The following is a 24,963-nucleotide window of genomic DNA, read 5'->3' as shown; positions in this document are numbered from 1 at the left end:
CCGCCAAGTTTGACAATTTTCTTTATGGGTCCCTCTACTTTTTAACCTGTTTAATTTCAACAAAACACTTTTCACTACTTCTCCTGAAAACCGGGTTTTTTTCCCCCAAGTAATAATTTGGTAGAAAAAAAGACCAAAGTAGTCTACACGACAAACTCTCCCCACGCGCATGTTTCACACACAAATCACACGCACCAATTAAAAACCAACCTAAGAATCACCAAACATCTATTATTGGCTGTGCCCTCCACGCGCCTGTTTTCAAGTAGAATTTTTGGTTGATGCAGTGACCTTTTTATGTTTTTTTAGTATGTTCGGAATTGAGTTTAAAAAATGTTTATTGTTTTATTGAATTGTTCAAAAAGTCATTTTAAAAACCCTGAATTTAAGACTTAGAAAATCTTGTTAACACTTTCATAAAGCTAAAATAAAAAGGAATTTTATGATTTTAAAACACTATTTAACTTATTGACTATTTTGAAAAAGCCAATAAGACAATAATGTGATTTTAAACTCAATCCCAAACATGCTTAGCCCGTCACACTCCCCTACTCTTGTCTCGTCAGACTATATTGTCTTAATAATCGGCGTACACCGGCTTTGACATTCCCAGGAAAACCATACCGCTTAGTGAAACGAAAACAAGATTAAACAAGTTTTATATAATATAAATATCATTTTATTAATAATTATTTAGAAAACCAGTGTCCAATTTTCTCCCCAATTTTACTCTCAAATAATCGAAGTTTTATATAATTTACTATAAAACGATTACAATAAAGTGGCAGGCAAACGGGCAACAAGCAGCGCCGCAACCCCCTTTTGAACAGCAAAGCCAATCCTGCTAAAAACGAAGCTTTGAGACCTAGAAGCTGAAGAGGTTCCGTGTACGACGCGCTGAACCCTACTCAAAAATTTCACAGCCTCTGGAGCCAGAAAACCAAATGTATCAAAGGCAAATGGTAGAAAGACATGTTGATTATCTAAACAAGCTTTCTCGTGTTTAACAACTTTGCCCGATTCAGCCTTCAACGCAGCCTGACCCACAACAAACCCACGGACCCTGAGCCCAACAAGAGGAGACACTCCTGTAAGATCCACACAGGCGTGTTTCCCCCCTGCCCACCCGAACACAAGAATATCAGCTGGTCGTAAAGTAGACCTCCCTTCAATAGGATCTGTGAGATCCTATTGATTATTCAGAAAACCGGTGTTCAATTATCCAGATGTAGCTCGGTTTGTGTTATATAAAATATTAAAATTTCCACTTCAAAAAAAGAAAAAAATAATAATTAATTCCCAAAAAAAAGCTAAAAACTGTTAAATTTTGACTGTGTTGTTAGTGTGAAACAGGTGTAAATAGCTCTAGCAAATCCAAACAGCTTTCAAAACCAAGAACACAATCCCAATTTGATGACATTCTAGAAAACCCTAGTTTTAAAACAACTTAATTTCGCGGTTTGAAGCTATATCAGGATGCTTGTGGCAGTTGAAATCAGTCAAGTAAAGTAAGTTACTGCCTTCAATTGCTTATCTGTATGTATCATTTTAGGTCTAATTTGCTTTCGATTTGATTGTATGAAGTAGTTAAGGTTAGAGAGAAAAGGAAGCCATGGATGGGGATGATAAGAAAGTAATGTTGGCATGCATAATATCAGGCACTCTTTTCACTGTCTTGGGGTCGGCTTCTTTCGCCATACTTTGGGCGGTTAATTGGCGGCCGTGGCGGATTTACAGGTACTTTATATTGACTTATTTTTAATAAAGGTAAAAACTTTAGGGACTTGAGAATGTTAATAGTGGAAAATTTTTTAAGCATTAATAGTTTTATGGGCTTAGTTACAGGTTTAGTGGATGAAATGAAACTATATATGCTTACAGATGGCCAAAACATAGTCAAATGAACACATTCTTGAATGTTTTATAGTTAATTGTTTGAGATCAGGATGAACCTTGATATAAGTTAGATCATAAGAGTTCACGGGCTTAATATGTTGTACACGTTATTATGGTGTTATGTGCATTGGGCTACTGGTTAAACCTTATGTGGTAAAGCAACAAATGAGAAGAATTTGTAGGATTAGTTAGAGGATTTTTGTATGCCAAGTTTCAAAATCTCGTCTTTTGCCAAATTTTCATTTCCCTATAGTTGGTGAGCCAAATGTCATTTAATGATATATTATAGATTGATAGAACATTTCGCAGTTTTACCTTCCCTAGGTGTCTATGATGCTTATACCAATATGTGAAGAAACTTATAAATCAACACCATTAGCATTACTTTTTGATGTTATTATGTGGCTTATGCAAAGACAACCAGTTTAAGTTATTTTGTGTTTTTTCTTGGCCAATATCAGTTGGATCTATGCTAGAAAATGGCTTAGTTTCTTACAAGGGCCTCAACTGGGAATATTATGTGGTTTTCTTTCCCTGTGTGCATGGGTAGCTGTCATTTCTCCAATTATAGTTATAATCTGTTGGGGATGTTGGTTAATATTAATATTGGGGCGAGATATTATCGGTTTAGCAGTCATCATGGCTGGAACCGCTCTGCTTTTAGCATTCTATTCAATCATGCTTTGGTGGAGAACACAGTGGCAGAACTCAAGTACGTTTTTCATGAAATTTTAATTTGTAACAGTTTTTTAAAATTTGAAAGAATAGTATAAACGATGTAACCTAAACATGTTTGTTTAAATAGGGGCGGTTGCGGTTCTTCTACTTCTGGCTGTTGCATTGCTGTGTACATATGAATTGTGTGCAGTTTATGTGACAGCTGGCTCAACTGCTCAACAACGGTATTCACCTTCTGGATTCTTCTTTGGGGTGTCTGCAATCGCTCTAGCAATCAATATGCTCTTCATTTGCAGAATGGTGTTTAATGGTAGGTTGTTCTTTTGAGTTGAATTTACTATTTAACAATATATTAGTCTTCATTGACTTGGGATGAGAGGATTAGGCGTGATTTGATAGACCTAAGCCTCTCAGAGGACATGGTTGGAGATAGGAATTCTTGGAGAAGTAGGATTAAAGTTAAAGATTTTTAGGAAGAAATGAGCACCTTAAGGCTTCTTTTCACCTTATTTTAGTATGTGTATTATTATTATTCTATTATTACTATTATTGTTTTTATTAGTACTATTATTATTATTATGTCATTTACTTTATAATGCATCATACATATGTATTACAGAGCTGAGGGTCTCTCTGGAAGCCACCTCTTTATCCCGTTGGATAGAGGTACGGTGTGCCTACATCCCACCCTCCCCAGACCCTACTTATAGCTTTGTTGTTGGTGGGACTTAACTGGGTATGATTGATTGATTGATTGATTGTATATATGTTATGAACTAATAGGTAACGGCTTGGATGTTGATGAATACGTTCGAATTGCATACAAATTTGCTTATTCTGACTGTATTGAGGTGGGTCCTGTTGCATGCTTACCTGAACCACCAGATCCAAATGATTTGTATCCTAGGCAATCTAGAAGGTATGTACCAACTTTCATTCCTGAAACTTGAAAGAAATAAAATGCTCAGAAAGTATCGATTTTTATTAAAGGTGGCAAAATGGGTGGCCAGGTGGGTTGGGTAATAGATCAAATTGGGTGATTTTTGTATGGGTCAGGTTGACCTAAAACCCTTTTGCATGGAAAGTTTGAAACTTGTATGAACATAGATAATCCAATTTTTTTTAACTAAATGGTTTAAGAGATTTTGTGCATTCATACGCTTTCTTTGGGTTACTTGCGATCCGCTTCTTTTCTGGATAATATATATACTTTTTTTATTTGACCAGTTCAGACCGTTGGAGATCAAAATAATGTGAACCATGCATTCATTAGTAAATGGGGCAACATTGCCACTTCTAAATGGGGCAACATGCATTCATCAGAAGATTTGTCTTCTATTTCTAATAAGATATTTTTCTAATTATAGATATGCATAGTCTGTTCATAGTAAAGATAAACATTTTACAAATTATTCAACGATCTCTTTTTTAAACACTTATGATCATTATTTCAGGGTGTCACACCTTGGGCTTCTATATCTTGGGTCACTTCTTGTACTTCTCGTGTATTCTATATTATATGGTTTAACAGCAAAGGAGTCCAATTGGCTTGGTGCTATTACATCAGCAGCAGTTATAATTCTTGGTATATTTTAAACCAACACTTTGTAATAAACAAATATTTATAACTGTTTTCTTACACCATTTCATTTAATTTCTTAGATTGGAACATCGGTGCATGTTTATACGGGTTTGAGCTTCTTCAAAGCCGTGTCATCGCCCTCTTTGTTGCTGGCATGTCTCGTGTTTTCTTGATTTGCTTTGGAGTTCATTACTGGTCTGTTTTTCTGCATCTCTACATTATTACACATCATCTTTATATATTTTTTTAAACTATTTATATCATCAAAAATATAATTTTTTGGTAATTTACAGGTATCTTGGACACTGTATAAGTTACGCGGTTATGGGGTCTGTTTTACTCGGTGCAGCTGTAACCCGTCACTTATCCGTCACAAACCCGTTAGCTGCAAGACGAGACGCTTTACAAAGTACTGTGATCCGTTTACGAGAGGGTTTTAGAAGAAAAGAACAAAACAGCTCATCAAGCTCATCAGAAGGTTGCGGGTCAAGTGTCAAGCGGACCAGTAGTGCCGAAACGGGCAACCTTGGTAACAGCACACGTGGCATGGGTGACCCAAACAGCTGGGTCCAAATGGGAAGTATCAACAGTGAAAAAGGTTTGGATAGTGGAAGACCGAGTTTAGCCATACGGACCAGTTCGTGTCGGTCTGCTATTCAAGAGGGCAATTTTGACACAAATGGCTTGTTGGCGGTCTGTTCTAGTAGCGGGCTCGAGAGCCAAGGGTGTGAGTCGAATGATATGGCTAACCAACAGGTGCTTGATTTAAACTTGGCTTTAGCGTTTCAAGAAAAGTTTAACAACCCGAGAATCACGTCCTTACTGAAACGAAGAGCGCGGGCTGGAGATATTGAGTTGACTAATTTGTTGCAAGATAAAGGTTTAGACCCGGATTTTGCGGTTATGTTGAAAGAAAACGGGTTGGATCCAACGATACTTGCGTTGTTGCAAAGAAGTAGTTTGGATGCAGATAGAGATCATCGTGATAATAATGAAAATAATGATATTATGATCACCGACTCAAGTGGTGTTAATAATGATTTGCATAATCAGATATCGTTATCTGAAGAACTTAGGATTCACGGGCTGGAAAAGTGGTTACAACTTTTTAGATTGCTTTTGCATCATATTGTGGGGACACCTGAACGGGCTTGTGTTCTTTTTAGTTTTGTGTTTATAGTTGAAACTGTAATTGTGGGCCAGTTTCGGCCCAAAACCGTTGAGGTTGTCGGTGCAACACATCAACAGGTATGAGTGTTTGAAATCCAAAATTTTAGGGTTATTTTTGTCTTTTAATCGTGATATGTGTTATGCAAAACATATGCAGTTCGAATTTGGGTGTGTGGTGCTGTTATTGTCACTCGTTATTTGTTCTATTATGGCGTTCCTTCGGGCCTTACAAGCTGAAGATATGGTTATGACTTCAAAACCACGAAAGGTACAATGATATTATAGTTTTAGTTATGTTTTTAGGGATTTTTCTAACTGCCATTTTATGTGATATCTGTTTTGATCTTTCAGTATGGTTTTATTGCCTGGTTACTGAGCACGGGCGTCGGTCTTTTGCTATCCTTCTTGAGGTACAATTTTCATATTTGTTGTCTCCAAACTATGCGTTTGATGGTTGTTAGTTTGTTTGCTAATGATGCATGCTACTTATGCAGCAAGTCATCTGTTCTTCTCGGGTTGTCTTTGACTGTTCCACTCATGGCAGCATGTCTTTCTGTTGCAATTCCTATTTGGATACGTAACGGTTACCGGTTTTGGGTATCAACAGATAAATATGGAAATCAAGTTGGAAGTTATCGTTCTTTCTGGATGAAAGAGGTTTTTTTTTCTTCATATCTTTCATCTTAAATAGAAAAACAACTTCACAAGCCACACAATTATCCGTTTGTTTTGCTTATGCCTGTTTGAGTAAAAACATGCTGGAATTTTGTAAAATGACAAAAATGCCCCTAACATTAAAGCTTTTGCCACATCTACATTTGTAAAATTACAAAAATGCTCTCAAATCTACTTCAATATGCATTTGGGAGTTCATTAAAAGTTGATCCTTTTGCATAGTTTTATGAGCGATTTTGTCATTTTTACAGCTCTAGGTGTAGCAAAGCTTTAACGTTAGGGGCATTTTCGTCATTTTCACAAGTTTCTGGCTAGTAACAAGCTAATACTTATGTGGGTGGCTTGTAAAGTTTTATTATTTCGGTGGCCTGATATTTAACCCTTAATTTTATTGATTTGCACTCATTTTATGTCATAATTTAACTAACAAAATTATTTCAATGTAGGGGGTTATTCTTTCAATCTCCATCTTATTATTCGTTGTATCGGTATTAGCTCTTGGTGTAATAGTCTCCGTAAAACCATTAGAGGATTTGGGCTATACGGGTTGGGCCGGTGGTGAAAACAGCATTAAATCACCATACGCATCACCACTCTATCTGGGTTGGGCCATGGCTTCTGTAATTGCTTTAATAGTTACAGGCCTGTTACCAATTGCATCCTGGTTTGCCACATATAGGTTCTCTCTCTCCTCAGCAATATGTATAGCCATATTTTCAGGTAAAAGTAATTTTTAAAATATTTAAATATGGTTTTATTACCTGGGGTTTGACCCAAATAACCCTTTTAGTCCATCAGTTTCATTTTTGTTTCAGTTGAAGTCCAACCCATTAACCCCATCCAAAAGGGTTATTTCTGTCAAATCACAAGGACTAAAACCGGATTTAACTAACTGAAAACTATATTATAAAACCAAACAAATATTCATTGCTACAATTCATTTTTATTTTATTTTTATTTACAGTTGTTTTGGTCACATTTTGTGGTGCATCGTATCTTGAGGTTGTTAACTCTAGAGATGATAATGTTCCTAAAGAAAGTGATTTTCTGGCTGCATTACTTCCTTTAGTGTGTATCCCGGCTTTGCTGTCACTTTGTTCTGGTTTGCTTAAATGGTAAACAAATCTCTCATATTCACAAATTAAATATATAATCTGAGATTAAAATATCAAATATTTAATTATAAGTTAATGACTTTCAGGAAAGATGATAACTGGAAGCTTTCACGAGGCGTTTATGTGTTTGTCATAATCGGTCTTCTACTTCTTCTTAGTGCAATTTCAGCTGTTATTGTCATTGTCGACCCATGGACGGTAATTTTACATATTTACCTGCTGATTCATGTTTTTAGCATTGCATCAACTATCAACTTATTTATTTGTTTTTAATGGTAACAGATCGGGGCATCGTTTCTTTTACTTCTTCTACTCATTGTTCTAGCTATCAGTATCATCCACTTTTGGGCTTCAAATAACTTTTACTTAACCAGAATGCAAACATCTGTTGTATCTTTTCTTGCATTTCTGATGGCCCTTGCTGCATTTTTTCTTGGATGGCATCAAGGTAAATAAAAAACCCCGTTTTTTGTGTTTTTTTTTTCAAATGGTTCACAAAAGACTCACATAATGCATTTTTATTTTATGTTTTTACAGACAGATTTTTCGTTGGAGCTTCTGTTGGTTACTTTTCGTTTTTGTTTCTTCTGGCTGGCAGGGCACTAACTGTAAGGGCATTTTTGTCTTATCACTAAAATTTAATAGAAACATAAGAAGTGTGAAGTTAATTGAAATGAGAATGAAACCTCAGTGACTGAAAAAGCCAAATTAGAACTTAACTGAAAAAGCCAAATTAGAACTTTTGGACTAAAAGGGTTATTTTGGCTAAATCACAGGGGGGCTAAAACCGTAATTTACTCTAGATTTAAATATCAAATTATTGTTTGTTGTTTGTTAAATAAATTCTTTTCTCTATAGGTTCTTCTTTCACCTCCTATAGTAGTATATTCTCCACGAGTGCTACCTGTATACGTGTACGATGCTCACGCAGATTGTGGAAAAAATGTCAGGTTTGTTGGAATTTCCACTTTGCTTCTCGCAAAGTGCTTTTCTTCTTTCAATATGGTCCTTCCACTATTCATTTATAACCCAATTAGTTTCTCTTTTCATCAACAGTGTTGCTTTCATTGTACTTTACGGGATTGCACTAGCAATCGAAGGCTGGGGCGTTGTTGCAAGTTTAGTAATTTATCCACCGTTTGCCGGAGCAGCTGTTTCAGCAATTACACTTGTGGTATCATTCGGGTTTGCCGTCTCCCGCCCATGTTTGACTCTCGAGGTTTGACTTTTGACCAAAAGTTTTGATCTTGTTTGAATTCTATAATGCGCTTAACTGACTTTTGCGCTTTTGTTAACAGATGATGGAAGATGCTGTACACTTTCTCAGTAAAGACACCGTCATTCAAGCAATTGCTCGATCGGCCACCAAGGTTTATTATACAATAAAATAGTTGAAATTCTTAGTATTTATTTATGGTCCCGGTGGTTTGACCATATTTCAAGTTTGGTCCCCGGATTTTAGTAATTGCTAACTTAGTTCAAACATATGTGAGGGTTGCATGTTTAGTCCCCACGGTAAATCCCAGTTAGTTTTAATGGAAAAGTGACGTCTTGTGCCATTAATGTGAGGGTTAATGTGTCTTTGAAACTCCAGAACTCCTAAGGTCGATTTCATCACCTTCGATCATTGCAAAATCGAAACCTTCTCTCAAATGTTTGTACTAAGTTCTAATTTTGAAAATATGGATACCAAAGTTGCAATAAGGTCAAGCCACAGGGACCATTTGTACAGTATTCTTTTTTTTTTCTCTTGAATTTATTTAAATGTTTTTGTATTATTCTCTATGCAGACAAGAAATGCGCTATCGGGAACTTACTCAGCTCCACAGAGATCTGCCAGCTCAGCTGCTTTGTTAGTTGGGGACCCAAACATTACACGTGATCGAGCGGGAAACTTTGTGCTCCCGAGAGCAGATGTGATGAAATTAAGAGAGCGTTTGAGAAATGAAGAATTAGCTGCAGGGTCGATTATTTTAAAAATAAAACATGGGATATTATTTCAACATGACTCGACCAATGATATAGGTTATAGAAGAGAAATGTGTGCGCATGCGCGTATTCTAGCTTTAGAAGAAGCAATCGATACTGAATGGGTGTACATGTGGGATAGATTTGGTGGTTATTTACTTCTTTTGCTTGGGTTAACCGCCAAAGCTGAACGAGTACAGGTGTGAACACGATTTATATTTGATAATATCACATTTTTCTTGTGACATCTAAAGAATTCATATTCTTATGTCTTCTTTTCTTTTTTGTCAGGATGAGGTTCGGTTAAGACTATTTCTTGATAGCATCGGGTTTTCAGATCTGAGTGCTAAAAAGATCAAAAAGTGGATGCCGGAAGACCGTAGGCAGTTTGAAATTATACAAGAGAGGTAAGGGCCCAAATCGAGATTAGGGTTGTAAACAAGCCGAGCCAGGCCAGGTTGAATTCTGGCTCAGCTCGTTTATCTTATTGAGCTGAAAGGTTGACCTCAAGCTCAGATCGTATAAAAGCTCGAGCCAGCTCGCTTATTTATATTTTTACACTCATACATATAAAGCAAAAGATCATATTTTTTAAATACAGAAAAATTAATATCTATATAATAAATAATATTATAATTTATATACATTGAATACAAACTAGCCAATGAGCCGAGCTAACCTTGGCTTGGGCTCGTTACATTTACAATCCGAACTAGGTCAGCTCGTTTACAAACAAGCTGATTTTGAGCGATCCACAAGCTTTTTGAACAACCCTAATTGAAACAACCCCCCCCCCCCCCCCCCCCACCCTTTTTTTTTTCCTTTCAGAAATCTGATTAATCTGACACATTATTTTAAAAAAAATTTAAATGTGTAGTTATATAAGAGAGAAGGAGATGGAAGAAGAAATATTAATGCAGAGACGGGAAGAAGAAGGTAAGGGTAAAGAAAGGCGAAAAGCTCTTTTAGAAAAAGAAGAAAGAAAATGGAAGGAAATAGAAGCCACTCTCATTTCATCAATTCCAAACGCCGGAAGTCGGGAAGCCGCTGCCATGTCAGCCGCCGTCAGGGCGGTTGGTGGTGATTCGGTTCTTGACGATTCATTTGCACGTGAGCGAATTTCAAGTATCGCACGAAGAATCCGTTCCACTCAGTTAGCCCGTCGAGCCCTCCAAGTAATTATATTATTTATCGTTTTTTCTTGTTTTATTATTATTATTTTGGGTTTGTAATCTGATATGATTATTGTTTTGTTCGTTAGACGGGAATCACGGGTGCGGTTTGTGTTCTTGATGATGAACCTGTTACGAGTGGTAGATACTGTGGCCAGATGGACCCCGCTGTTTGTCTTAGCCAAAGAGTTAGTTTCTCAATGGTGGTTATGATCCAGCCCGAATCAGGGCCCATTTGTTTGATGGGTACCGAGTTCCAGAAGCAAGTTTGTTTGGAAATTCTCGTTGCGGGCTCCGAGCAAGGAATTGAAGCGGGTCAAGTCGGGCTTCGTCTCATAACAAAAGGAGACCGACAGTCTATCGTTTCAAAGGAGTGGAATATCGGTGCTGCTTGTATTGCTGATGGAAGGTAACATGGTCAAACCTTGTAACACTTGGTCAAACTTGATCAAACCTGGTCATACTTGGTCAAACCTAGTTGTCAAACCTGGTCATACTTGATCAAACCTGGTTAAACTTTGTCACCTGTATGTGCAAGTTATTTTATGTTCATATGCATATTAATTATTATCATAACTTACAGGTGGCGTACGGTTACAATTACCATAGATGCTGATTTAGGGGAGGCGACTTGCTACTTAGACGGTGGCTTTGATGGGTACCAGACGGGGTTACCGTTACGTGTCGGAAATGGCGTTTGGGAGCTGGGAACGGAAGTTTGGGTCGGGGTTAGACCGCCAACCGATGTAGTTGCGTTCGGGCGGTCCGATAGTGAAGGACCCGAGTCTAAAATGCACATAATGGATCTTTTCATTTGGGGAAGATGCTTACTAGAAGATGAAATTTCCGCTCTTCCAACCGCCATGGGGTCCACCGAGTACAATATGTTTGATCTTATTGAAGATAATTGGCAATGGACAGATTCTCCCCCTAGGGTTTGTGTTTTTATCACATTTTACCCATTGACTTGCTTAGTCACTTTGTAATATTTATACATTATATTAGGGTTCTAAACGAGCCGAGCAGAGCCAGGTTGGGCTCGACTAGAAGTTAAACAAGCCAGCTCAGCTTGTTAATTTAAACAGGCCGGCTCGGCTTGTTACTTTCATTGGCTCGTAAAAAGCTCGAGCGTTCGTCGAGCCGGGTCGTTAGTTTTTATTGTTTTATTTTCTTTGTAGTTTTATACTTTTTTACACATATTGACATATAACAAACAGACAATGCATTTTTTTTACAAACTAGTATATGTATTATTTTTGTTATTTGTTTCAATATTTTTGTATGTTATTATTATTTATATATGTATACATCGAAACTTTGGGTTTTATTTTGAACGAACTAGCCTCTAGTCAAGCTGACTGGCTCAGATTGTTTGTTTACAAACAAGCTTGTCTCGAGTGAGCCATGAGATTTTTCAACAACCCTACATTATATTACCAAATTGTTTTTTTTGTTTAGGTTGATGAATGGGACAGTGATCCTGCTGATGTGGATTTATACGATCGAGATGATTGGGATGGTCAATATTCTAGCGAGAGAAAACGAAGATCGGACCGTGAAGGATTAGTAGTTGATATGGATTCTTTTGCAAGACGCTTGAGAAAACCAAGAATGGAAACTCATGAAGAAATCATTCAACGAATGCTGTCAGTTGAACTCGCGGTTAAAGAAAACCTTTTGGCTAAAGGAGAAGCTCACTTTACGGATCAAGAATTCCCTCCAAATGACTCCTCGTTGTTTATGGACCCTGACAACCCGCCTTCTAAATTACAAGTTGTATCGAAGTGGTCAAAACCGACCGAAATAGTCAACGAAAACCAGTCCGGTTCTAACCCGTGCTTATTTTCTGGGGATGCAAATCCTTCTGATGTTTGTCAGGTATGAATACATATATATTCTTGATAGTACTTGTTTTATCTATTTGTTTTTTTTATATATTGTTGTTTGATTGCTTTCGAACAGGGTCGGTTGGGTGATTGTTGGTTTTTGAGTGCGGTTGCTGTCCTGACTGAGGTTTCTAGAATATCCGAGGTTATCATTACACCAGAATATAACGAGGAAGGAATCTACACCGTCCGTTTCTGTATTCAGGTACCGAACCGAGAAATGAAACCAAGTTGACACTGGTGTGGCTTTAGTGTTACCTCTTTAATATCTGTGTGGTGTATGCATTATACATACATTATACCTTAACTATATTATATAATTTAACTTTATAATCTTTATATATGAAGGGAGAGTGGGTCCCGGTTGTTGTTGACGACTGGATCCCATGTGAGTCACCGGGAAAACCCGCTTTTGCCACAAGTAAAAAAGCAAACGAGTTATGGGTCTCTCTACTAGAAAAAGCATATGCCAAACTTCATGGGTCTTACGAGGCGTTAGAAGGCGGGCTAGTCCAAGACGCGCTCGTTGACTTAACGGGCGGTGCTGGTGAAGAAATTGACATGAGAAGTTCTCAGGCCCAAATTGACCTCGCTAGCGGCCGTTTATGGTCCCAATTACTTCGGTTCAAACAAGAAGGATTCTTATTAGGTGCCGGAAGCCCATCGGGCTCAGATGTCCATATATCTTCAAGCGGGATCGTTCAGGGCCATGCGTATTCGTTATTACAAGTACGAGAAGTCGATGGACATAAACTTGTTCAAATTCGAAACCCGTGGGCTAATGAGGTGGAGTGGAATGGCCCGTGGTCTGATTCATCACCAGAATGGACAGACCGGATGAAACACAAACTTAAACATGTCCCACAGGTACGTTTATAAATATCCCTCTATCTATATTTGAAAATCGAAACTTAGATTAAGAAAAACTTCGCGACAGTATATTTGGAAAGCATGAAACAAAAAATATTTAGAAGTATTAGAATAAATTAAAGGAAAACAAAATATAATTAGCGTTAAAAAAATGAAAGTGAATTTATAATTTTGCGTGCTTTAAACAAATTAAAAACTGCGCGCTGCGGTGGGATGCTAAAATTAGTATAGATTGGTTTCAAGGGAAAAAAAATCACATCGAATCCTGAGTATTATAAAGGGTCATATTTTAAAGGTTGTGAAAAGAAAAAAAATTTAAAAAATGGAACATTGAAGTGGCTTTGACGAGTTGTACATTCATGCTTTGAGTACTTCTACATTATCACGAAAAATCGGTTTTGAGCAAAATCTACACCAAAATGCTGATGCAACGATACATTCAGAATTTTATAGAACATAATAATTTAAATATTACGAGAGAAAACAGAAGATGTGAGTGGTCCGTGTGTCGTAACATTATTGGTTAAAACAGACAAAGGCAAAACAATAGAGGCTAAATGGTTATTTATAGGGGGTATAAGTTGAAAAAAATAAAGCTTAAAATGAAACCCTTATGATGCACTAATATTCACTTCACTCACAAATCCATTTCTTTTTACAATTAATAATAATAATTATGCATACATAAGCGAGCAGAATATTAATATGTTTTGCTATGTTTTTTAAACAGGCAAAAGACGGGATATTTTGGATGTCGTGGCAAGATTTCCAGATTCATTTTCGTTCAATATATGTTTGTCGGGTCTATCCACCCGAGATGAGATACTCGGTCCATGGTCAATGGCGAGGTTTTAGTGCCGGTGGTTGCCAGGATTATGGCACGTGGCATCAAAACCCACAATTTAGAATCCGAGCCACTGGTTCTGATGCATCGAGTCCTATACACGTCTTCATTACCTTGACTCAGGTAACTACTTGTTTCTAAACAACTTATTATTAGGTAGGTTTGCGGTTTTTTCGGTTATGCCATTTGGTCTTGAAGTTTATGGGCTGCAAAAAATGGCCCAAAATAATGAATATAGGCCTGACCTTTTCTGTTTGATTATTACACATTTTGGCCTACACTACACAAATAACTTTTACATTCAAAATATAATAATTATAATCTTAAATCTAATAACAAAAGTTGATTTTTCGGTTTTTACGGGTTTGATTTGGTTTCTTCAGTTTCTGGTGCATGTAAAACCAAAACCGAACCGGAAATTTGGTTTTTGAAAAATTATAAAAATAAACCAAACCATCGGTTTTGTGTTGCTTCTTCGGTTGCAGGTCGGTTATTTCGGTTCATGCACACCCCTATAAGATTAGGGTGTTTATTATTTATTAGTTATTTAATTATATTTTATTATATACATTTATTATTATATGTTTATAGTTATAATCTTTATATATAACATTAATATGTATAATTTGGTTACAAATAATCATAATGTAGTATATAATAATACTTGCTATGTTAATATATATTTAATATTTTAAATATAAATTATATAAATAATGTGCTAGCAAAAGCCTATTTGAGCTCGATTCGATCTTTTAGCGAGCCAATTGGTAGCTCACGAGATGCTTGGGCTTGTTTTCACCATTACTTATTATGCAAAGTAAAATCATTTAAAGGGTAATTATGTATTCTGTTGGTTTTTAGGGGGTGAGTTTTGCGAGAACGACAGCGGGGTTCAGAAACTATCAATCTAGTCACGATTCGATGATGTTCTACATTGGAATGAGAATAATAAAAACACGAGGGCATCGTGCTTCTTATAATATATATCTACACGAGTCGGTAGGTGGGACTGATTATGTGAATACTAGAGAAATATCCTGTGAGATGGTGTTAGAGCCCGACCCGAGAGGTTACACGATAGTACCGACAACTATACACCCGGGAGAAGAAGCTCCTTTTGTTCTTTCTGTATTCACCAAGGCATCCATCACCCTTGAAGCTTTATAACAGACTGCAGTTTACGAGTCATTTTAATCGGTTCAATAGGTTTAAAGAAATTGGACTTGTTGGGTTTACGGGCCCAAAAGCACCGTATTCAAACGTCTGCCAAGGGTGCAGATAGAATGGGTTTTCGGGGTGAAACCGGTGTGTGGGTGGGGGTGGGGTAAGATGTAATGATGTAAATGATTAGGAAAAGAGAGAAAAGTTTAGTTAGAGAGGTAAGAGCACATTAGGTGCAGTTTTGAGGTGAGGTTTATATGTATGTATTATGTACATGCTGACCTTGTTTTTAAATATGAAATGGGAAATATGTCTGCTTCTAATTTGACCGTATTTCGGGTCAACCTTTTTTTTTGTCTCTGCTTATGTCTCGTATGTTTGAATAACGAGTGAAACAAATTATATATGGTGCTAAAACGGATTTGGTAATGAGTTAAAAGAAGTTTAGAACGAGTTGCGTCAAGCTTTTGCCGTAACCTAGTTGTTTATGGTTCAAGATTTGTAGTGCGTGAGTTCGCCAATTTTCTCTCCATAAGCACTAAATATCTTAAGTTACTTTTGTACTTGGGTTGATACTCTAAGACCATACGCCATGGGGCGCCGATGAGGTGGTTTTTTGGGCGGCGAACACCGCAGGGGGCGCGGACGGAGGGTGGGCGGCGAGGATCCGGTCTTTTGAACGGCCGGCGCGGTTGAACAAAATTGGTGGGGCCTCTCACTTTCCTCTCTCAACCTCTAACACACACATACATATATATATATATGTGTGTGTGTATATATATATATATATATATATATATATATATGGGTGCCAATGAGCATTAAACCACAGCGGGACATTATTGGTTGGGGGCTTTGAAGCCCCCGGTGGTTACGTGACGCTGACGTGGCACTGGGGAGGGGTTTTGAAGCCCCTCACCAGAGAGGATAGTCTAATGAAAGAGATAAAGTCTTTTATACACTCAAATGTTCTAGGTTCGAGTTCAAGGAAGTAAAGAAACAAAATATGTCTAAAAAAATTTGTTTCTCGTATCTGTTTATTGTTTTGGAATATACAAACTTAACACAACATTTTCAAGTTGTTTTTTTTTTTTTTTGTTTTTTTTAACTTATACGTGAAGGTTGTGTCCTAGTATCTACCTTTTTCACATATCTATCTATTTTTATGGATTAATTTTGTTTTCTTATCTACTTTTCAACAAGCACCCACTTTATTTCGTTTCACCAACTTTATATTTCTTAAAAAGTGGGCCATGTTTATATATTACAATATACGTTTTTTATAACAATAACGTGAACATAAAGTATTAAAGTGGGTATGTGAAGTTTGTGCACACATTTCACGACTGTAATCATAAAATAAAACTCACACATGACCAATATGGTATGAATATATTTAAAAAGTGATGATCTTTGACTCTTTGTAATTTTTTCAAGTGTATTCTTTAACTGTTATTTTTAAACTATTATTTTTTTTAACAATGAACCTTTATCCATCTGGAGTAAAAAAAAATATTTAAACTTAGTAAGTGTATCTACATAAGTTATCATAATACTTCGATTGTCTTATAAAAGATTATTTTAATTGAAAATCATTTTGAGTTTTGAGGACTCGAAAGAACTTAATATCAAAAACTTTTTTTTCACGTATATTATATTTAGGTTACATGTACGGAAAAAAGTTTATAATTTTTTTTCCACACCAAATTCACTTAAAATACGTGTAACGGACATTTACATTACAACTACTTTACACGTTTATAAAATACTCTTTTCTTTCCCATACATAATTTTTAATCAGATTTAATCACAATCACAAATTCCTTAATCACTTAATTGATTGAGTGATCCTTATTAACTTTAAAGAATTTACTTCTAACAACTCGTCAAGTTTTAAAATATACTTTCATGATTCTAGAAGATAACATGATAAAGTATTAGCAAATGTGAGTTGTAAAGTAACCATGTGTGTGCATTATTAATCATAAGAGTGTGAGGAATTTGGTTGTCAAAAGTCAAAACTTAACAATGTGTGCACTTAACAAATAAGAAAGACAAAAGTGGGTGCATAATCAATGACAAAAGCTAAAGCTTCTAACCCATTATTTCTTCATAAAAGTCTTACTTTTAAAATAAACCAAACTAACTTCGTCCCATAATTTTATCAAGCCACTTTTTACCATATTTTCATGCATTTAAATGTCATTAAAACTTCGAGAACCAACACTAGTTTTGGTTATAAAATATAAAATATAAACCGTTCAAATTCGATAGCCACGTGTTAATAACACGATACATATATGTGTATAAATAAGTTTATTCGCTTGGATAATTTAAATCTTGATGTTTCAAGTTTTTTTTTTTTTGGAAAAACTAAATTTGGTTCTCAATCTAATAGCATTTTAGACTAATACATCCCATACATTTAACAAAAGATTAATTGAACCATTTGCGTTGAGCTTAGATTGAAACACGATTCGTTTAGCATGCCTACTTTGGTAACGAATCTCGAATAAAAATCTAGAATTGACAATAACCGACTCTATTTTGTCATGTTGTGGGCTCGTGTATCTTTATCCCGTTAATTGTTTATATGTAAAGTCAAGTTAACATGAGATAAGTAGATAACGTTAACGCAATTTATTTTTCAAAGAATAAATATTTCCAGATAATTTTTTTTTCTTTGAATTTTACGTTAGGCTATGTGTAGTGAAGACTTCATGAAACGCTAAACTCATGTCACATCACCCTTTAAGATAAGTAACAACCTTACGTGCACGTCAAAGAGGAGCGCCAAAATCATTTTGTCAAATCTTTAACGTTCGTAAGGAGAGCGGGAGATGGGGTGGCGGGGTCCACCCCCAATCAACTAATCAGATGAAGAAACACAAATCCACATCCCTTAGGTCTAATGACTTAGTCCAAGGGTTATGGTTAAGTATTCCCCATGATGGGTTGGAATCCTTCTTGGCGCAGATGATGGTTTCCTACAAAACAGAACACTGTAAGCTCGTTACGAGGAATGTGTGGGGGGATTCTCTCGTGCCACCTTCCGGCGTGAGAATCAGTATTTGTGACGTGATAATTGTATAAAGAGATTATAGTGATGAGTTGCTAATGAATCCTTACTCTTTGGAAATGTTCTCGTATTTATAGCCGGAAGGAGAGAGAGTGTGTGGCCAACTATCTTGTCAGGCTTCCCACCAATCATATTCTTTATTCGTGCGATCGTAGAAGTTAGTGGGCGCGTGGCCTTTTGGTACCGACGTGTTGTACTACGCCTAACTGTTTTTTATTGGTTGTTTATCTCCCATTAGTTGGGAGATATTCCCAATGTATATTCTTCTTTTTTATCTTATGCTGATCGAGATCCCGGCGCTACCATCCCGAGGTGTCGGTGAATGTTTGTTAAATTTGGCCGCACCATACTATCCGTCTAGCGTTTAATATCTTTGTTCAACGGAGCTATATGTTAGTTTGAGGTGGGTTTAATACCCTACCTCTGCATCACACTTTTCTATTTTACTTAACTTAAAACCACTACACTTTTATAAAATTATGATTAATTTAAGACTTCACTGTCTACATTACCTAACAGTAACTTCATATTTTAACAATAGGGGGCAGGTAAAAGTGTAAAACCATTACACATATCCTTAACTTATTTCTATTCTATATAATAACCCCAATACTCAAAACCTCATAATATTATTATTCTGCATCCATCTTCTGCTCTTGCAATCCCACAGTTTCCCTCACATTTCAATCATTTGCAATTGCAATGAAGATGACACAGCTTTTTGCCGCAATGCTGGTGGTGATGATGGCCATGGCCGTCTACGTCTCAGCAACTGAAGCTCCGGCTCCGGCTCCGACGTCTGACGCCACCACTGCCGTCGTCCCTGCCGCCGTGGCCACTGTATCCGCGTTCGTTTACGCTTTCCTATTCTAATTAATGTTTATCATTTACTAATTACCAGTGTGTTATGATATTACTATATATACATTCACCTTTTCTGTTCGAAGGTTTATCTTATACATTTAATTATATGTTGAGTTTGTTTGTTTGTTAGATCTGTGAAGCTCTCTCTCTCTCTCTCTCTCTCTCTGTTCCTTCCTGTTGTTAATTATGTAATTCCATAATTTTTATTATTATTATTATAATTATTATTGTTATAATGTTCCATTGTGAAATTGTGATGATGATGATGATTTTAACTAGAGGTGGCAAATGGGTTGGGTTGGGTCAAAATGGGTCATGGGTCGGAACGGGTTAGGGTTGAAACGGGTTAGGGTCGAAACGGGTTAGGGTCAAAACGGGTCACTTAAAAAAAGGGTTGTTTTGGTTCGGGTCGGAACGGGTTAGGGTCAACAGGTTCGGGTTATAACGGGTCAAGGTTGGAACGGGTCAAAACGGGTTTGGGTCAAAACCCGTTTAAGCGATTTTTCAGTTCGTTTCAGCGCGTAACAGCTCGTTTAAGCGATTTTTCAGTTCGTTTCAGCACATAACAGCTCGCTTAAGCGATTTTTTAGTTCGTTTCAGCGCGTAACAGCTCGTTTAAGCGATTTTTCAGTTCGTTTCAGCGTGTAAGAGCTCGTTTAAGTGATTTTTCAGTTCGTTTCAGCACGTAGCAGCTCGTTTAAGCGATTTTTCAGTTCGTTTCAGCGCGTAACAGCTCGTTTAAGCGATTTTTCAGTTCGTTTCAGCGCTTAACAGCTCGTTTAAACGACTTTTCAGTTCGTTTCAGCGCGTAACAGCTCGTTTAAGCGATTTTTCAGTTCGTTTCAGCGCGTAACAGCTCGTTTAAGCGATTTTCCAGTTCGTTTCAGCGCGTAACAGCTCGTTTAAGCGATTTTTCAGTTCGTTTCAGCGCGTAACAGCTCGTTTAAGCGATTTTAAAGTTCGTTTCAGCGCGTAACAGATCGTTTAAGCGATTTTTCAGTTCGTTTCATCGCGTAACAGCTCGTTTAAGCGATTTTTCAGTTCGTTTCATCGCGTCACAGCTCGTTTAAGCGATTTTTCAGTTCTTTTCAGCGCGTAACAGCTCGTTTAAGTGATTTTTCTGTTCTTTTCAGCGCGTAACAGCTCGTTTAAGCGATTTTTCAGTTCGTTTCAGCGCGTAACAGCTCGTTTAAGTGATTTTTCAGTTCTTTTCAGCGCGTAACAGCTCGTTTAAGCGATTTTTCAGTTCGTTTCAACGCATGCGATTTTTCAGTTCGTTTTAGCACTTAACAGCTCGTTTAAGCGATTTTTCAGTTCGTTTCAGCACGTAACAGCTTGTTTAAGCGATTTTTCAGTTCATTTCAGCACGTAACAGCTCGTTTAAGCGATTTTTCAGTTTTTTTTAGCCTCAAATTGCTCGTTTAAGCGATTTTTCAGTTCGTTTTAGCATCCAATAGCTCGTTTAAGCGATTTTTCAGGTCGTTTCAGCACTTAACAGCTTGCTTTAGCGATTTTTCAGTTCCTTTCATCACATAACAGCTTGTTTCAGCATGTTTTTGTTTCGTTGTTGTCGATATTTCAGTTTCGGTTAATTTGTCGATTTTTTTTTGAACGAGGACTACGGACGAAACGTTTTAGTTTTTTTACATTTTTTGTTTTTGTTTTATTTTTTGAGTTATGATTTTTTTATTAATTTTTTTGAATATTTTTTGATGATTTCTATTAAGATCAAAATCCCTCAAAAAAAATTTTAAAAAAACAAATAAAAAATCATAACTTAAAATATAAACAAATAACGAAAAAAGTAAAAAAACCAAAATATTTTCACCGTTAACCTCGTTCATCAAAAAAAAAAAAAAACCAGACAAATTAACCGAAACCGAAATGTCGACGAAAACGAATCAAAAACCTTAATCGACCCGTCTAGTGCGAAAACTCGAAAGAAACCGAAACCCAACCCGTCCAGTGTTAAAACTCGTGTCGGCACGAAAGCTGATCCGAGCCGAAACCTAAACCGATATCGTTCCAATCTAAAACCCATTTCAACCCAAATATGTCACTTTTCCTTAATACACTAACCCACATCGACCCATGTAGTTAAATTTGTCAACCCATTTTGACCCAAAAATAAGAATGTGGAATTTCAAGTGACCCATTTTGACCCATTTAATTAAAACCTATGACCCAATTCAACCCATTTGAATTTTAAAACAACCCAAATTGACCCATTTGGAATGGTTTGGGTCAAGGTTGCCACCCCTAATTTTAACACTAATTTCAAATTCTGTTGGTATTATTTTTAACATATCAATTTGAAACAAACAGAGGTCGAAATCATTGAAGCAAGTAGGTCGGTTTGAGATTCGGAGGAGTTTTTGTGGTTTGACAGTCATTTTGGTCTGATTTGAAACTTGGAACTAACCGTGACTCATTCAGATCTGAATGAACCAAACAGCCCTTTAGTTGGTTTGATTTGTCGTTTCTCAAAACCATAGTTAGCAGTTCGATCTAAATGGTTAATAAAACTCTGCCTAACCAGACCGGGAACACGAGATTACATAGTGTAAGACTGTTAAGAAAATAATTAAGAAATCATATCTGCTAAAACGTTGTTAGAAAAATATCTATAAACGTTTAATTATACACGAACACGCGAAAATATAGTATAAACACAAAAACCGGATGTGTACATGAATGGCTTATTTATTACAAACGATAAAAGCTTTGTTTGTAAGCACAAAATTGTATTGAATACACATTTTGAGTCGTTTTCTTTTTAAAAGATTTTCAATCCGTTTATATTTGTGGATGAAAATTACTAATATACCTCGGTACACAGAAATATAACATTGTAAATACTCTTATAAAGTTGATATTTATTTAATAGCAATCTTCATGAGTTTTGACTCTTGATCAATCATATTTACTTGTTATAGAAGTTATCTTCTCAGCTGTTACTTGAAGCATATGGACCAAATATGATATTTCCCTTATTGTTCAAGATTCCATGCGATATGTTGCGTTCACTTGACGCCTTAATAACAAGAAGTAATGATAATGGAAGCCAACAAAGCTTTCAAAAGTTGGACCAGACCAACCAGTTAAAACGAGTAACCAAATTGTTGTGTATAAATGAAAAACAAACAATGAAAACCCGAGGCTGTAAATACGCCAAACGTTTAACTTGTCAATTTACGGGATGTTCTTTTACATTCGTGAACAAGATTTAATGTTTCTTCATTTAATCACCACTTACATTCGTGAACGTTCAGCACATTGTTTGTTCGTTTACATTCATTTTTGTAGATATATGTTGGTGATTTTAGTGTCATCAAACTAGTTAAGCAATTAGATTTAACTTGTAGATCAAATGAGAAACTATATGAAGAATAGATATGAGTTAGAAGGAGTAGAGTACATGCTCCTTCAATGCTATTATGATTTCGGCACTTAGGAACCCCTTAGGCTTCAGTACCCTTCGGTACAATGAGACTATGGGAGGAGTTCCAAGGGGCACCCCTTACCAGGTCCTGGGTAACGGCCTAGCAAGGTCGAAGAGTTGGCACCTTTTGGAGTCAAGGGTGAAAGCCCCTAGTTTGGGTCGTCATGGGTGTTAAAGTGTGCATGAAAATGATCTCCAAAAGTTATCTGACTTAAGTTGCAAGTTGCTACTCGAGTAGATACTTCTGTTAAGTGAAATTTTTATTGACGGCGAAAGTGAAAGTTAAGAATGTCATTGGTGAGATTGTTAATTTGGATTCATATCAGCAAAAAACCAATATATCATACTTTTAATTATTTTAAAATAATATTTTTTTGTATTAAGTAAACTATGCTAAAATATGTTATATATTTTTATATGTTTGTGTCTGGTAGATTGTTTGACTAAACTCAAATGAAAAAGAACAAACGAGCTCTTATTTATGTAGGTACTCGGTGTTGTTCCTTTTAAGTTCTAGCAACCTAAATTTGAAGCAAAAAGTGTAAAGGTTTTGATGTGTCAACCGGTTTTGAGAACCAGTCAAATCAATTTTACAAAGTTCAAAGTAATGTTTTAATGCCAAATCATTGGTTAATTTACTTTTTATTGAATTCAAAACTCAAATAAAAACAAAAATCAAAAAATTAAGAACTCTAATTTGGACTATCACACGATACACCAAAACACAGAAACTTCTTTGTGCCTTAAACCCTAGTTATACCATTGAATTTGAGCCAGAACACGCAAATATGCAATCATTTTTCCCACCATTAATAACTAATTTTCTAGCATTCACCTTAAGATACTTTATTATCGAGTAAATTATACTTCTGGTCTATGTGGTTATGAGTTGTTTAACCCTCTGAATCTAAAAAACAAAAACTTTTCACATGCCATGCTTAAGATTTATATTATAACTCTTTAAGCTATTAAGGACACTTTTTATAATTCATGAAGGCCATAGTTAAAGGACTATTTGTATAACTTACTTCAAATACAAAAAGAAATCCCGATTTTGTTGATAGTAATTTCTATTATCTATATTCTTTTAATTTAATATATTTTAAGTTTTAATCACGATTAATAATTTATGACTAAACAATAAATATGCTTTTCGTTAGTTTTATCTGATTGTTTTGAATAGTATAAAGTATAGTTTAGTTTTTTTTAATAATAGAAGTATTGTTATTATTACTATTTCAAATTAGTTGTATTTAATTTTAAACTATTTGTTTTTCAGTAAACACATAGTATTTGTTAATCATAAGTTAAGTTTGAGTTAAATATTAATTTAATGAATGATATTAGGTTATTTGCTTTTCCTTTTATTTCCATCCTCTCTCAATTTTTTTTCCCTTTTCTTTTTTCTTTATAAAAAAATAATTATATTCCATATCTAACTTCTAACTATACTAATAAAAAAAAATAATGAGGATGATATGGCAATCCTACATTCATTTTAGGCCTAATTTTTTCTTCTCATTCATCCTAGCTATCTATGGATTATGGAGCAAAACCATATTGATAAATGGGTTATAATATTCTTTCTAATTCTCTAATTTATCATCTCATTCATCTTAACTATCCATTGGTTATGAGCCAAAATAATTTTGGCAAATGGGTTATAATTTCATTTCCAATTCTCTAATTTTTCATCTTATTTATCCTACATATCCATGGGACCATGGTCATGGGAAAAAACAGTTTTGAGAAATATGTTATAATTTCTCTTTTAATTCTCTAATCTCTCATCTCATCTATCATAGTTATTCACGGGTAATTGGTCAATATTATTTTCGCAAATGTTGCATATAAAAAAACCAAATTTGTATATTTGTGATTTTAGACTTCTTATTGTTTATACTATATATTTTATCGTTTTTTTGACCTATAATTCTGTTCGTTTCTTTTAGATAATGAATATTTTTATTTTTATTATTTGACAAATCCCGTGTAATACATAGGTTCAAAAGCTAGTTAACTCATATCCCAAATTTTTTTTTGAAGTTAAAAGAATTGGCTCCTTTTATATTTCATAGAAACATCCAAACGATTTACAATGAAGTGGCAGGTAAGCGGGCAAACGTTTTCCTATAAAAACTATTTTTTCGTACACATATACTTATTTTCACTAAATTGCAAAAATGTCACGTTCTTTTTTTGTCAAACGTCATCTACCATACTTTTACAAGCCAAACGGCACGTTTCATACGTTGTCACAATTATTACGACCACAATAAACAAACAAATATCAAGCAAAAACAAACAAATCAAAACCTGTTCTTAAACCCAACAACTGGACTATTGTGGCGTATTACAAGAAATCCGTAAAATGCCTAATCATTTCATAAATATATTGATTAGAAAGAATTGTTAAATAACTTAAATCGGTTACAAGTTATTTTTTAACCGTGATATGTAACACCATTATAAGTTCTGATAATTATAACGATATATGACACCAATTAAATTGATGAAATATAAGAAAGAGAGTAAAATCCCTATGGACAAATGACATTTTG

The 24,963-nt window shown here is 35.6% G+C and overlaps 2 protein-coding genes across 3 annotated transcripts in view; one reads left to right on the top strand and one right to left on the bottom strand.

Annotated features, from left to right (window-relative positions):
* Positions 1-24,963, bottom strand: part of LOC143620165 (uncharacterized) — a 159,478-nt gene that overhangs the window by 64,459 nt on the left and 70,056 nt on the right. The window lies entirely within an intron of this gene.
* LOC143620326 (calpain-type cysteine protease DEK1-like) lies at positions 1,365-15,119 on the top strand. Of its 2 annotated transcripts, XM_077092027.1 has the most exons (28): positions 1,365-1,737; positions 2,358-2,608; positions 2,702-2,884; positions 3,358-3,493; positions 4,029-4,159; positions 4,237-4,351; positions 4,450-5,404; positions 5,484-5,594; positions 5,678-5,736; positions 5,821-5,983; positions 6,448-6,721; positions 6,966-7,116; positions 7,203-7,314; positions 7,399-7,564; positions 7,654-7,724; positions 7,975-8,066; positions 8,173-8,335; positions 8,415-8,486; positions 8,907-9,284; positions 9,376-9,491; positions 9,962-10,259; positions 10,346-10,665; positions 10,840-11,191; positions 11,715-12,134; positions 12,219-12,347; positions 12,491-13,009; positions 13,743-13,979; positions 14,718-15,119. In XM_077092027.1, the coding sequence occupies exons 1-28, from the start codon at positions 1,613-1,615 to the stop codon at positions 15,021-15,023; spliced, it is 6,405 nt and encodes a 2,134-aa protein (XP_076948142.1). In that variant the 5' UTR covers positions 1,365-1,612; the 3' UTR covers positions 15,024-15,119. The 2 variants fall into 2 exon arrangements, with proteins under 2 accessions (XP_076948142.1, XP_076948141.1); XM_077092026.1 differs by having other exon boundaries at positions 5,678-5,983.

The sequence above is a fragment of the Bidens hawaiensis genome, unplaced genomic scaffold (genome assembly GCF_021521415.1).
Source record: "Bidens hawaiensis isolate Kalapana, Puna unplaced genomic scaffold, B.hawaiensis_p1.1 tig00002553_1, whole genome shotgun sequence".
Taxonomy (NCBI): Eukaryota; Viridiplantae; Streptophyta; class Magnoliopsida; order Asterales; family Asteraceae; genus Bidens; species Bidens hawaiensis.
Note: the sequence above shows the minus strand (reverse complement) of the source record. Positions and strands in the feature narration are given on the sequence as shown.

What these genes read in the sequence shown, in the direction of transcription:
- LOC143620326 (XM_077092026.1), top strand. Translation starts at nt 1,613, where the DNA reads ATGGATGGGGATGATAAGAAAGTAATGTTGGCATGCATAATATCAGGC. An exon ending in TTGCAGAATGGTGTTTAATG is followed by an intron (nt 2,885 to 3,357) that starts GTAGGTTGTTCT and finishes ATGAACTAATAG; the next exon opens with GTAACGGCTTGGATGTTGAT. An exon ending in TGGCTGGCAGGGCACTAACT is followed by an intron (nt 7,725 to 7,974) that starts GTAAGGGCATTT and finishes TTTTCTCTATAG; the next exon opens with GTTCTTCTTTCACCTCCTAT.